Source organism: Anomaloglossus baeobatrachus, chromosome 5, assembly GCF_048569485.1.
Source record: "Anomaloglossus baeobatrachus isolate aAnoBae1 chromosome 5, aAnoBae1.hap1, whole genome shotgun sequence".
Classification (NCBI taxonomy): Eukaryota; Metazoa; Chordata; class Amphibia; order Anura; family Aromobatidae; genus Anomaloglossus; species Anomaloglossus baeobatrachus.
In genome coordinates this window covers 386,329,676-386,345,095 of record NC_134357.1, presented here as the reverse complement: position 1 = coordinate 386,345,095, position 15,420 = coordinate 386,329,676, and the positions used below count along the sequence as shown (strand labels likewise).

The window sequence follows — 15,420 nt, the reverse complement described above, 5'->3', positions numbered from 1 at the left end:
CCATCATGTCCTGCTAGGCTGGAGATACTTTTCCCAAAGATGACGTGGTCAAGCCTCCATCTGTGGAGTCCACAGTGTCACTGTCTCCTCAGATCCAGGTAAGCTGCAGAACTGATGATCTTTCAATGGATTTTGATCATTTCAAAAAGCAAAATATAAAGACATTTTGGGCAATAAAAAACAAATGTTAAAACTGTATAATATAACTATCCAAAAATAACATTTTTTTTTTATGCTAAAAAATAAATCCTGTATGTTCTTTACAGCGATCTTGAATAGTCTGATAGGATGACCTATGACTATAAGCTTGGCTTGTCCTCACCCCTAGAGTTGGTGATGGTGATTAGTGATGGTTGGGAGTCATATGCAGCTCAGAAATGGCTAGAGAAAACATGAACAAAACATGAAATAGCAAGAATTTTCAAATATTTGAAAGTAAAATTTTAAAATCGACAAGCCTCCGGGCATTTCATTCTTTTAGTCGTTTTATCTACAATCAAAGATTAAAAGAAGTGTTATCAATACTGCATGCATTAAGGCCATCATAAATATCAGTGATACGTCTGTGTATAGGGGCCTCCCGACTCACCCCCGACAGATCGTGTCAGGGAAAGGAGGGGGGATGTTCTACGCCCAATAATTTTGTTTGCAGGGAATGTAAGCCACCACCGGAGATGTTTAGCAGCAGCTTACTTCCCTCTCCCCACTAAAAGCATATGCATGCTCTGCCGAACAGAGCGTGCATGTGCAAGGGGGGAGGAATAGCTGGCGAGCATTTGGCCAACAGCTATGGAAGGTGTATGGCCATCTTTGAGTTATTAACGTTTTATTATATTATCTGAATTAACATTGGTTGGGGTTCAACATATGTCTGCAATATTTCAGTTTTCTTATTTTATCCAATGTATAAACTGTGTGCAGAATTATTGGGCAAATTGTATATTTGATGATTCATTTTTCCAGTGTGTAAACTGTGTGCAGAATTATTAGGCAAATTGTATATTTGATGATTCATTTTATAATTGAATAGCTATGGTACAATGCTGTTAGTGAATCCAAAGAGTTAATAAACCTGAAACTTGAATGTTTTAAAGCACCACTCCACCATTTCTTTTATTTCAGCTCTGGAGTGGTACTTTAAATGTAAGTCCCCAGTAACCTAAACTCCTTACTGGATAAATTCATAAAAAAATAATTTAATTTAATAAAGATGATACTGATGCAATAACTGTTGTATATTCTCTAAAATGCTCCCGTATGGATGCTTATGAGGTAGTGAAATTCAGGGAATATTTAGATCTCTCCTTTGGAAAAAAAAAAACAAGCAAGAAAAAAATTGTAGTATTTACAAAATTATAAAACTTCTGGAGGGCTAGGAATACTCAATACATGGATTTATCTTTTGGCATCTCAAATCCAACAATTAAGAGGATGCGGGCAGGCAACAAATTTAGATATCGCTGGTAGGCTAATTATTGAGAATACATGTATGTTAGAGGCTGGGATCAGGAGTGAAAAAAGGCCAAAGTGTCCTTTGAAGGAAAGGGGTTAATGGGAATTAAAGGTAACCTGTCACCTGTAAAAACACATTTAATCTGCAGATATGGGGTTAATTTGCAGGTTAACAGTGTTTGAAAGCTGCCCGTGACCCACCCGTTAAACCCTGTTGCCGAGAGGAAATTAACTTTATTCCTTCTAGCAGTGTTCAGGTTTCAGTCACAGGAGCGGAGCCGGTGCAGGTTCAGTGTGTATGGAGATCAACAGCAGTGGTTGCCCCCCACACTGATTGACAGGCACTTAGCATTAGAGGAGGCTGTCAGTCTGTGTGGGGGGGTGTTTACAGCCACATGATCTCTACACACAGAGCGGTGACTGGACCCATGCTATCGCCGCCTCTATGACTGAAACCTGAATGCTGCCAGTAAGAATAAAGTTAATTTCCTCAAGGCAACGGGGTTTAATGAGTAGGCGCTAGGCAGGATGCAAATGCTATTAACTTGCAGATTAACCCCATATCGAAAGGTTAAGGCATGTAAAAAAATGCATATGTCCCTCCATGTTCCGTGATTCACGACACGTGGTTTGTCCATGTGCCATCCGTGAGACGTGATCCGTCATCCGTGATTACACATGGAGATAAACTCATCTGTCCCCGCTTCTGCAGTCCGTGGTGCTGAACTCTCTGGCTCTGCTATGTTTGCGGCCGGTGCTGACCTCCGCTGGAGCTACTTCCGGGTGGGCTGTTCCTGCATTCATGAATATGCATGCAGTAATGAGCCAGCTCTGGAGCAGAGGCAGTAGAGGCCGGAAACAAGCAGCGCTGGAGAAGATGAGTTAAAAATGTTTATTATTTTCAATGTCAGTGTTTTTCTGGAACGTGTTTCACAGATCTCACCATAGTGTGGTCCGTAGGACATCAGTGATGCCAGAAAAAAACGGACATGTCTCCGTGCAGCAATCACAGACACGCGTGTATGCCGCATGGAGACACGGTCAATGAAAAATCACTGATGCATGTGCAGACCCATTGATTATAATCAGTAATTCTTGTACGTATAAAAACTAGCACATACGTATCAGAATCACTGACATCTGAAAGAGGCCTAATAGTGTTTTTACAGGTGACAGGTTCCCTTTAAAGGACACACTGAATATACTCCTTTTAAGGCCGGAGTCACACTTGCGAGTGACTTGGGTTTTTCTTGTGCGAGTCTTGCATCGCATCACTCAGCACGGCCTGCCACTCTCTGGACAGGAGCGGATCAGTTTCATGTATTTCTATGCAGCTGACCCGCTCCTGTCAAGACCCAGCACAGGTGATGCGATGCAAGACTCGCACGAGTTACGCGCAAGTCACTCACAAGTGTGACTCCGGCCTAAAGGGTGCTTTACACGCTGCGACATCACTAGCGATTGCTAGCGATGTCGTGCACAATAGCACCCGTCGTTCGTGCGAATGTGGTGATCGCTGATGTAGCGAACATTATCGCTACGGCAGCGTCACACGCACATACCTTGTCAAGCGACGTCGCTGTGACCGCCGAACAATCCCTCCTTCAAGGGGGAGGTGCATTTGGCGTCATAGCGACGTCACTGCGGCGTCACTAAGCGGCCGCCCAATAGCAGAGAAGGGGCGGAGATGAGCAGCCGGAACATGCCACCCACCTCCTTCCTTCCTCATTGCCGGTGGATGCAGGTAAGGAGATGTTCGTCGTTCCTGCGGTGTCACACATAGCGATGTGTGCTGCCGCAGGAACGACGAACAACATCGTACCTGCAGATGTCGCAGCATGTAAAGCACCCTTAAGGAATAACCACAATCTACCCGAACCAGCTAAACTAAGTAATGTTATGGACTGAGACTGGAAGGGTATTAATATAAAAAAAGCTTTGAACAACTCCGATCAGATTTTATCCTAACACGTGATCAATTCTAAAAATATCTCCAATTCAGGCATGCTTATAAGCACACAAAGACACAAAACATCATTGTCGATAATAATTATTTTATTGTGATTTAGGCAAGTTCCTCTAAAGTATTTATCTCTCTTACAGTCATATGAAAAAGTTTGGGCACCCCTATTAATGTTAACCTTTTTTCTTTATAACAATTTGGGGTTTTGCAACAGCTATTTGTTTCATATATGTAATAACTGATGGACTGAGTAATATTTCTGGATTGAAATGAGGTTTATTGTACTAACAGAAAATGTGCAATCCGCATTTAAACAAAATTTGACCGGTGCAAAAGTATGGGCACTCTTTATCAATTTCTTGATTTGAACACTCCTAACTACTTTTTACTGACTTACTAAAACACTAAATTGGTTTTGTAACCTCATTGAGCTTTGAACTTCATAGACAGGTGTATGCAATCATGAGAAAAGGTATTTAAGGTGCTGGCCACTTGCAAGTTGTTCTCCTAATTGAATCTCCTATGAAGAGTGGCATCATGGGCTCCTCAAAACAACTCTCAAATGATCTGAAAACAAAGATTATTCAACATAGTTGTTCAGGGGAAGGATACAAAGAGTTGTCTCAGAGATTTAAACTGTCAGTTTCCATTGTGAGGAACATAGTAAGGAAATGGAAGAACACAGGTACAGTTCTTGTTAAGCCCAGAAGTGGCAGGACAAGAAAAATATCAGAAAGGCAGAGAAGAAGAATGGTGAGAACAGTCAAGGACAATCCACAGACCACCTCCAAAGACCTGCATCATCATCTTGCTGCAGATTGTGTCAATGTGCATCAGTCAACAATACAGCACACGTTGCACAAGGAAAATCTGTATGGGAGAGTGATGCGAAAGAAGCCGTTTCTGCAAGCACGCCACAAACAGAGTCGCCTGAGGTATGCAAAAGCACATTTGGACAAGCCAGTTACATTTTGGAAGAAGGTCCTGTGGACTGATGAAACAAAGATTGAGTTGTTTGGTCATACAAAAAGGCGTTATGCATGGAGGCAAAAAAACACGGCATTCCAAGAAAAGCACTTGCTACCCACTGTAAAATTTGGTGGAGATTCCATCATGCTTTGGGGCTGTGTGGCCAATGCCGGCACCGGGAATCTTGTTAAAGTTGAGGGTCACATGGATTCAACTCAGTATCAGCAGATTCTTGACAATAATGTGCAAGAATCAGTGACGAAGTTGAAGTTACGCAGGGGATGGATATTTCAGCAAGACAATGATCCAAAACACCGCTCCAAATCTACTCAGGCATTCATGCAGAGGAACAATTACAATGTCCTGGGATGGCCATCCCAGTCCCCAGACCTGAATATCATTTAAAATCTGTGGGATGATTTGAAGCGTGCTGTCCATGCTCGGCGACCATCAAACTTAACTGAACTGGAATTGTTTTGTAATATAATATAGCAGTGCGGCACTCCAACCAAGTTAATGGTGCCTGGATAGGGTCCAACCCCTCAATCAAAAAATCCAAAGATCCAGCACTCATATAGTTTGAAAATTAGTGGTCCTTTATTGAAACAATTCTTTATTGGAACAAACAATTGTGTGCGTACTTTTTTTGATATTTCGGTCAAATGACCTTCATCAGATCACACTGTGACAGAATAAAAAAGATATATATCAATGTAATGATTAACATAAGTAACTAAATATACATGCATAAAGCTCATAACATGTTATATCCCAAAGTAAATAAACTCTGATGATACCTCAGAGTGTTGGGCCATATATATAAATCTGTAAATACATACAAATGTATAGGCATACATAGAAAAATTATGAAAGAAAAATTATGAAAGAAAAAAGCTGCATCACGGACAAAACTGATTCTTGCTTTGCAATTTGTCAAATACAAGTCCTATGAAGTAAAGGAAAAATGGGACATAAATTGCTGTCATAGAAACAGAGTACTGTGCAAAAAGGGGGGAGAGGAAGATGCCCTTAAGATTTAATCAAAGGTTCCCATCATAAATAGTATAGAACCAAAGCCAAACCAAAGAAAAGAAATAAGTGCACTTACCAATGTTATGAAGATAATAAGGATCATTAGGTTAATCTTTCCTCTGACCAGGTAAATCTACTACAAAGAGGTTTATCTTTTTGTCCATCTTATAGGTATGATAATTTTCAGTTACAAATGGACCTATTGAGATTTTATCGCAGTTTGCGCATTAAGGCGCATTTCTCATCTCCCCTGACTACAGGTTTGAGACCAATAGAACCTCCTAGTACAAGTACTCCTATTAATATCAAGGAGTTAGGGCTTAAAGTTAAGAGCATGTTCATGCCACCTAAAAATAATCCTCCAGTTGAGACCTTTATAGGATTATTAGAGAAAGACGTATCTTCCTTTTGCAAGGATGTATCCAATAAAACATTACACTGTCCCTCCAATTTTTCTGCTAAGGACAAATTAACATTAATATCACTTATAGAAGACAAAGAGATTATTATCAAACAAGCGGATAAGGGAGGGGCTCTGGTGGTTATGGACCGGTCTGCATATTTACAGGAGATTCGGAGACATTTAGAGGACAGAGAGGTATATGGTGCATTATCCCATAATCCCACCAACAAAATACGTGACAGAATTAGAACTGTGTCCAGCCACTACCTACAGAAGGGGGTCATTGACCAAAAAACTTATGATTACTTACAAAAACAGAATCCCATGATACCGGTCTTTTATGTATTGCCCAAGATTCATAAAACCTTGATCAACCCACCTGGAAGGCCGATAGTGGCTGGCACGGATTCTATTCTGTCCCCCTTAGCTATACTTTTGGAGAGGATTATTACTCCCTTAACCAAAACTACACCATCCTTTATTTTGGATACGGGTCACTTTTTACGAGTTATTAGAGATTTGGGTAGTATTCCATCTCATGCTTTCCTAATAACTTGGGATGTAACGAGTTTATACACATCTATAATGCACCATAAGGGGATGACAGCTGTACATGATTTGTTGTTGAAAAATGATGTTTCTATTGAAGTACGAAATTGCTGTCTGGATCTTTTACAAATAGTCTTAACTGAGAATTTTTTCTTATTCCAGGATACCTTTTATATCCAAAAACAGGGTACCGCGATGGGGTCCAACGTGGCACCCCCCTACGCTAACGCATACATGTCTTATTTTGAAGAAAAATTTATATATACTCATAAGGGTTATAAGGAGCACTGTATTTGCTGGAGAAGATTCATAGACGACGTGTTTTGCGTTTGGGGGGGCCCGTTGGACTCCATCATGGAATTCCATCAACATATAAATGAGGTATGGCCAGAGCTTCAGTTTGTTATTCATTACGACTTGTTCAAGATTGATTTTCTTGATACTACGGTTACTAAAGGTTGCGACGGTAGGTTACAGACAGATTTATTTGTAAAATCTACGGACAGGAATAATTTGTTGTTATATAACAGCTGCCATCCCAAGGCCACCAGAGACTCTATCCCTAAATCACAATTTCTAAGGGTTCATAGGATAGTTAGCCAGGAGGATGTCAAAAAGACTCGATTACAGGAAATGAGGTCCAAATTTGAGGCTAGAGGTTATCCAAGGGAAGTTTTGAATACTGATATTACTAATAACATTACAACTCCACATAAGATCAAAAAGAATCGCTTGGCATTTGTACATACATATCATCCTTTTGCGTATAAGATCCACAAATTTATAAGAAGTCATTGGGAAATTTTACGAAAAGGATATCCAGACATAGAGGAATTTAAAGTACCATTTCTCCCATGTTTTAGACGTCCCTCGAATTTGGGTAATAAATTGGTAAGGGCCGATGTGGGCACCAGTTTAACGGGTCCTATTCAGACACATTTTATAACACCAAGACGTGGCACCTTCCCGTGTTTAAGTTGTCCTCAATGTAACAACGTATTGAAGGGAGATAAGGTTTTACATCCCTACAGTGGCCGGGGTTACCCAATAAAAGGTTTTTTTACTTGTGACACCTCATTTGTTGTTTACGTTATTAAGTGTCCTTGTGGCCTGCTATATGTGGGAGAAACGACACAGTCAGTAAAAGATCGTATATCTCAACATAAGTCAACAATAAGGTGTGAGAGATTGACACTACCACTCCCATTACATTTCCATAAACAGGGCCACAGTGTAAGCCAGCTTAGGTTTCAGGTTTTAGAACAGGTTTCCTTACACAGAAGGGGAGGTGACAGGGTTAAGATTCTAAAACAGAGGGAGGCATATTGGATCTTTACGCTTCAGACATTAGAACCGAAAGGTCTGAATCGGGATTTTGACACTTCTAGTTTTTTATAGGTATTTCTTACTTATACTCATTTTTCCTTTTTTTCCCCTCTCTTTTTAGCAGAGAAGCTGAATGTGGTTTGGAAGATGGTCCAATCGGATAGGTATTCCTTAACCTCTTTCCTGTTTCCCATGTTCCTATTCCCTCCACACTTATAGTTATATACTCTTTTCTCTCTTTTCTTTTTTCTTTTTTCTTCCTTTCCCCCCCTTCCCCCCCCCCCCCCCCCCCTTTCTCCCCCTTTCTTTCCTTTTCTTCTTTCTCTTCTTTTCTTTCTGCCTTTTTCTTTTCATCTTTCATTCTTCCTCCTTTCTTACTCCTTCTTAATTTTAAGGACCACTAATTTTCAAACTATATGAGTGCTGGATCTTTGGATTTTTTGGAATTGTTTTGTAAACAGGAATGGTCAAATATACCTTCATCCAGGATCCAGGAACTCATTAAAAGCTACAGGAAGCGACTAGAGGCTGTGATTTTTGCAAAAGGAGGATCTACAAAATATTAATGTCACTTTTATGTTGAGGTGCCCATACTTTTGCACCGGTCAAATTTTGTTTAAATGCGGATTGCACATTTTCTGTTAGTACAATAAACCTCATTTCAATCCAGAAATATTACTCAGTCCATCAGTTATTAGATATATGAAACTGAAACAGATGTTGCAAAAACCCAAATTGTTATAAATTGTTATAAAGAAAAAAGGTTAACATTAATAGGGGTGCCCAAACTTTTTCATATGACTGTATCTATAGGTGTCTAATAGCAGAATATTTGAAACAGTATCCTATGCAAATTCAATATAGATGGGCAGAAAGTGTAGGAGAATTGGAGGATGGACAGTGGAAACCATTATGGTACTTACTCTACAATTATCATTATGTGAATCACAAAGGTTACCATAACTGTACCTTTTACACTGAACCCCCAAGTTTCTGCTTAAAATAGGGATAATACTTGCCCAAGGTGTAGAGTAGAAAATGCATATTTAAAGAATATGCTTTGGAAATGTCCCTTTTGGCAACTTTTGGAAAGGGATAAAAAAAATATAATTAATAAAATATACAACATAACTTTATAATTAATTCCTAAAATATGCATATTGGGGATGATAGAAGATGAAATTGACTACTTTGACCCAGTACAAATAGGAATATCAAAAATACTATTTCAGGCCAGAAAATGTCCACTAAAAGCTGAGGAAAAGAGCGCAAATAGGGTCTTACCAGATATTATAGGGAGATGTACATATAATGACACTCACTCATGCAAGTCTGAAATACTGGCAGCTGCTACAGCCCAACGTGGGTTAAACTTAAATGCTGGAGAGGAGAGATGGGGTTAATACCACACTGCTGCCAAAGTAAAAGACTATTGATTTAATAAATTCTTTTTTATTTTACAGGTCTAGGCGTTTCAGATATCAAAGCCTCCTTCATCAGGAAAAAACGACAATGGTGACTATTGAAGGATGTTTTGACCTTAAACGTGTAGACCAATAAATTAAAGAAGAATTTATTAAATCAACAGTCTTCTACTTCGGCAGCAATGCAGCATTAACCCCTTCTCTCCTCTCCAGTATTAAGGCCAGAAAATGTATCACTTTCAGATAGAATCAGAATTCACTCCTATTAGTGATCAAATTCAAAAATAGAATGAATACAATAATCAGATTAGAAAAAAAGACAATATAAAAACCTCTAGGACTACCCTCCGCACAACTGCTTAGGAATATTATATGAGTGTTATAAAAAGTATAAAAAGTCTGGGACGGGGGGGAAGAGGACACTGAAAATAGAACACATAATGCCTTCCGATATGGGGAAAAAATAGAGTGAGGGATGGGATGAGGCTTTTAAAGGGAACCTGTCACCAGATTTTTCCCTATTAATCTAAAAGAATCACCTTCTGCAGCTCCTAGGCTGCATTCTATGAAGGTGCACCTCTGCCCTGACTCCCCCTCCAGACCCCAAAAATATCTTCATAAAACTTGGCCGTTAGGTATGCTAATTACCTTGGTTGGCCAGATGGTCGGGCTCATTTTCTACTCCTTTATACTCCTCCTGCCACTGATCGCCGTCCTCCTTCCTTGATTGACGGGATGACGCCCTCCGTAATCCTCCTCGTCGAATTTTCAAATCTTGCACCTGTGCAGTTAGGTCTGCTCGCACAGGCGCAGTTCGCTCTGCCATATCGCGGCCAGAGCAGAAAACTTAGGCTGCCTAGCTAGCTCGCGCTGGTGAACTAAATGCGCAGGAGTGAGATTATGGGCAGGTACGAGCATGGTGCTGGTGAGGTTGGCGCTGTGCATGACCTCACCAACGCCATGCTCGTACCTGCCCATAAAACTCGCGCCTGCGCATTTGTTCTTTATTTCCCAACACATTTTTGCTTCTCTGACTATTTGCAACAACATTTTTGATGGTTCTGTGATTACGCCCCAATATCTTAGTATCTTCACGAGTGCTGTAATACATGTTTTTGACTTCAGAATCGGTTAATCTTTTTTGGCCCATTTTTGCCTAAAGGCCGCTTTAAACGCAACGACATCGCTAACGAGATGTTGTTGGGGTCATGGAATTCGTGACGCACATCCGGCTTCTTTAGCGATGTTGTTGCGTGTGAAACGCACGAACAACAGTTAACGATCAAAATTACTTACCTAATCGTTGATCGTTGACGCGTCGCTGATGCAGGATGCAGGTTGTTCGTCGTTCCTGCGGCAGCACACATTGCTACGTGTGACACCGCAGGAACGAGGAACATCACCATCCCTGCGGCCACCCGCAATGAGGAAGGAAGGAGGTGGGCGGGATGTTCATCCCGCTCATCTCCGCCCCTCTGCTTCTATTTGGCGGCCGCTTAGTGACGCCGCACGAACTGCTCCCTTAGAAAGGAGGCGGTTCACCGGCCACAGCGATGTCGCTAGGCAGGTAAGTATGTGAGACAGGTGTAAGAGATGTTGTACGCCATGGGCAGTGATTTGCCCGTGACACACAACCGACGGGGGCGGGTACGCTCGCTAGCGATATTGATAGCTATATCGCTGCGTGTAAAGTGCCCTTAAGGTAAACAAGCTGCCTAATAATTCTGCACATCTTGATAAATAGTGTTGTTATCTTTAGGCCACATCATGCCTCATTACACAAATACACACCTGATATACTGTAATTCATCCAATAAACATTCAAGTTTATACATCCTGGTGTTGGAATATATAACTAAAATGATGATATGATCAAAATACTTACTTGCCTAATATTGCAGAGAGTGTTATGTCATATCACTAACAGCATCTTTTTTTTCCTACTTTTTCCATAAATTAAGAAAAAAAGGCATTTATCAGATTTAATTGGACCCCAATGCAGCTATGTTAATCTACTTATGAATATTTAATGGAATATTCCTAATTTATGTTTCCTTCTTTTAGGAATTATCTTGCCCTCCGGTGTCCAGTAGGAAATTCTCACTGCCACAGATTATTTTGACAGAGTGGTCTTCCAACCCACCATCACCTCCAGATGAAAATTCTGAAATTAATTATTGCAGTTTTGCTAATCTTGGTAGCAGCAATGTTTTGGTGGAAAAAGTGACAGATTGGTCCTGCTCAGTCGTAGCAAAGGACAAGGTGTCCATTGTTGAAGACCCAGGCTTGTCAGAAAAAGACAATCTCATTTCCCAGTCCGATTGCACAAATATGGAAGATGAGTGCGGCAAACACACAGAGTATGATAGTGTAGGCTTCATGATAAGGAATAATAGAATAGTCTCATTATCAATAGAAGAGAAGAATAAGTTATTAAAAGTGAAACATTTCTGTGAAATGAAAAAAGAGCTCACATATAGCGGTTCTACAGAAATATCCACAGATAATGATAGTGCTCAACCTAAAAACAGTCCTGATCTGGTTCAATCGGATGAGGCACAAAGTCCACAAGAAGCCCACAGAGCGATGTGGAACGTGGAGACAAAAGAACATGGAGAACAGATAAACAACCAAATAGGGAATAAATATTATGAAGAAAGCACAGAACAAAGTCCTTCTTCTAATGACTATGATGGTCAAATAGAAATGGACACATTCGACAAGCACCCACACATACCAAAGCCAAGACTTCCTGTGCCAAAACCCAGGCATGTACAAGCAAAAGCAACAATTAAAAGTCCTGATCTTTCTAAACAGATCAACAATGAGGTTTATCCTATTCAGTCAGATGGAAATTCCAAACTTAGAGTCATTGATGTTCAAAAAATGCTAAACTCGGCTTCTAACATTGATAGCAGTGCCCCACATGTATCTGAGGACAGGGCGGTTAGCAATCATGAGGCTTGGAAGAGCATGGACATTTGTAAGAGCACATACAAAAGACTGGATAGTCTTGAGGAAAGCATTCGGGAACTGGAGCTCACAATTAATGCAATTGGTGTCCGTTCATCAACCACAGAGCAGGATGTTCAACCGGAGCATCATCATGATATGGACATGGACTCAAAGGAAGAACAGGAGAGGTTCCCTCTTCACCTGAATGGAGGAAACACTAATGTAAAACCTTTCCTTCAGAAATCGAAACCACCTTTACTACCAAAGCCTCAGATTGCTAAGGTGTTCTTCATTTTTTAATCAAGTCTGCCATGAAATTTTCCTCTTCACGAATAGATTTGTGCCTTTCTCTTTATAATAATTTGCCTGTCTCTTTATAATGATATAATGAGGTTTGTCCTTTTTGTACAAACTGAAATATATAATTTAAGCTCCCTTCATACGTACAATAGCTGTCACAAGAACGCTTGTTCTGCTGACAGCTATTCCTCCTCATATCTTCATACACATCGAGTGGGGTTGTGTTTTCAAAGAAGAGTGAAAAATATGAAGCTCTGACATCTGCAGTATAAAAGAATCCCACATGAGGAAATCCAACATGACCGATCCTTTATTTCTCCAGACACCTGACATCGGGGACGGTCCAGGAGAAACTAGATAGTTGGCTGCTCTGAGTCTGCAAAAATATATCTAATGCATATTAGCAACCTTGATGCTTGTACACAGTAGATGTGCATGACCAGTTTTCTTTAAAGTGTTACCACCGTTTTAATTTTTATTTCATAAATTAATAGTGCACATGAAAATAAGCAACTTTGTAATATATTTTATCAGACAAATTTGCTTTTTGTTTACCAGTCATTACCAAAATTCTCACTTTCTGGGGTAAAAACAGTAGTCAGTGAAGACTTTCCCATTTCTGAGATAGGAGATGGCAGTTGGTTTTGATAAGATTCTATATAGATAGAAGAGGGAGGTGGGATGAAGCTTGGATTTTAGCTCCTCCCTCTGGCTCCTCCCATTTCATAGAATCTCATCAGCACCAACTGCCATCTCTTACCTCAGTAATGGGAAAGTCTTCCCTGAATACAGACTGTTGATTTATGAAATAGAAATTAAAACCACAGTTAAGGCTGCTTTACACAGAACGATATCGCTAGCGATCTCGTTAGCGATGTGACACGCCCAGATCGTAGTTACGATTTGCCAAGATCGCTTATAGGTCGTTTTGTAGCGGTCACAAGTACTCATCTCACACACGACGCTACATCGTTCAACGATATATTGTTTGACCAAGGCGGTCGTGGGGATTTTGTTCGTCGTTGGCAGGATGTCAAACGTAGAAATATGTGTGCTGCATTCCAAACGACGAACAATATTTTGAAACTGAACGACATGTCAGCAATCAACAATTTTCACCCTATTTGCGATCGTTCGGAGTCGCACGTAGGTGTCACACGCAACGACGTCGCTAACAATGACGGAACTGCGTCACGAAAACCGTGACCCCGACGACATATTGTCAGATAAATCGTAGCATGTAAAGCGGCCTTTACGCTTTAAAAAAACATGAATGATGTCCTTATTTTTCAGCTTTAGCCTTCACAAGCAAACCAATATTTATTGCAGTTAACCCTCTATAAGACAACCAGATTGCTTGAAAAAATGGTGTCTTAGGCCCATGTTCACGCTACAGTTTTTGCTAGGTTTATGGTGCAGTTTGTGGTGACCTTTTAGTCACCACAAACTGCATGCTTTTTTCTTCCCCAGTAAAGTCTATGAGATTTCACATTTGCTGTGCGCACATTGCTTTTTTGGGGGGGCTGCATTTTTGTGGTGACCACAAAATGCACCATGTCAATTATTTTTGCGTTTCTTCCTTCATTTTTCACTATCAGTGATAAAAAACGTATCAAAAATGGATCAAAAATATGTGGTAAAAAAACTCACCAAAAACACATGCATTTTTTTATGCTTTTTTGCCACAAGATGAGGTTTTTTTGGCCACAGGGTGCATTTTTGTGTTTACGACAAAACATCAGCATGCGGATGAACCCATAGAGGATGGCTCTCCTTATTCCCTTAATGACAAGGCCAAATTTTATAAATCTGACATGTCACTTTATGTGGCGGTAATTCTGCAATGTATCAACATATACCAGTGATTTTGAGAATTATTTTTTTTCATGACACATTTTATGATAATAGTTAATATAGGTCGATATGTTTTGCGTTTTTTTTTTATAAAAATATCAGAAATTTGACAAAAAAAAATTCTAAAAATTTGCAATTTTCAAACTTTGAATGACTATCCTTTTAATCCAGACAGTCACACCTCACAAAATAGTTAGATAACATTTACCCTGTGTTTGCTTTACATCAGCTCCATCTGTAAAATGGTCTTTTATTTTATTAGGATGTTAGAAGCTTTAAGTTTATAGTAGTAAATTTTTTTTTCAAGGAAATTTAGAAAACTTATTTTATAAGGACCAATTTAGTGACTTTGGAAAAACCCTCAAAAGTGATATCATTTTAAAAATAACCCTCAACATATTTAATACAACTGTCAGGTAGCTGCTTTTCAGGAATTAATGCAGAGTGGCATGAAAGGAAAGAAAAAAATATATTTTTACCACCTAAAAGTTGCTAACATGTGAACAGGCCACTATGGCTGTCAGACTCTAACCCCGTTATTTGGCCGTGAATTGGCATGGCAACCATCAGGACCACACAATCATATCTAAGGGGTTTAACAGCCATGGTGGTGCCAACACCGATCCTTACTGATGCAGCAGGATGTCAGGCATAGTATACAGCTGACAGCTGCTGCATTTTCACCCGTCGGGGGATGCTATTCACTTACTTATATCTCGGCTCAGTTTTAAGTCATATTGGTGGTCACTAAACGGTTGGGTGACCAGTATACGGTACATAGTATATGATGGAGCGAAAAAGTTGTTTGATCTACAAAATTGTTAGATCAGTGTAAATCCCACCACTGAGATCCCACAAAGCGTCTGAATACAGCACTTGTGTCTCTTATTTTCCGATGGACACAAGACTGCAGCCAGGATCAATTAGGTGAAGTGGTGGAATCCCAGATTTGGGATCCACGCTGATCTAAAAAGTTATCACAAATTCAGTGGATAGGTAATCATTTATATGCACTGGACCCCTTTACATATAAACTTCTGCAGTTAGGTGGTAGTAATGTATGTGGATCTATGCAGCTACAACTGAACTCAATGGGATCTATAAAAACCTGTATGCAGTGATCCCCCACTTGTGGCAGATGCATGTACATGTTATGACTGTGTATATAAACCATAGACCACTCACCATGTGTT

General features: G+C 40.0%; 1 protein-coding gene across 17 annotated transcripts in view; it reads left to right on the top strand.

The window, feature by feature from the left end:
* Positions 1–15,420, top strand: part of SRCIN1 (SRC kinase signaling inhibitor 1) — a 728,586-nt gene that overhangs the window by 683,387 nt on the left and 29,779 nt on the right. For 13 of the 17 annotated variants that reach the window (XR_012754280.1, XR_012754279.1, XM_075350093.1 and 10 more), the window contains 2 exons: positions 18–98; positions 11,183–12,355. The exons of 3 other annotated variants lie outside the window; for them this stretch is intronic. Coding sequence is in view for 12 of the 14 variants with exons in the window: in XM_075350093.1 (XP_075206208.1) it covers positions 18–98; positions 11,183–12,355 (1,254 nt within the window). In the remaining 2 variants the exon portion in view is untranslated. The remainder of the gene's footprint in view (positions 1–17; positions 99–11,182; positions 12,356–15,420) is intronic. One more of the 17 variants, XM_075350095.1, reaches the window with a different exon arrangement.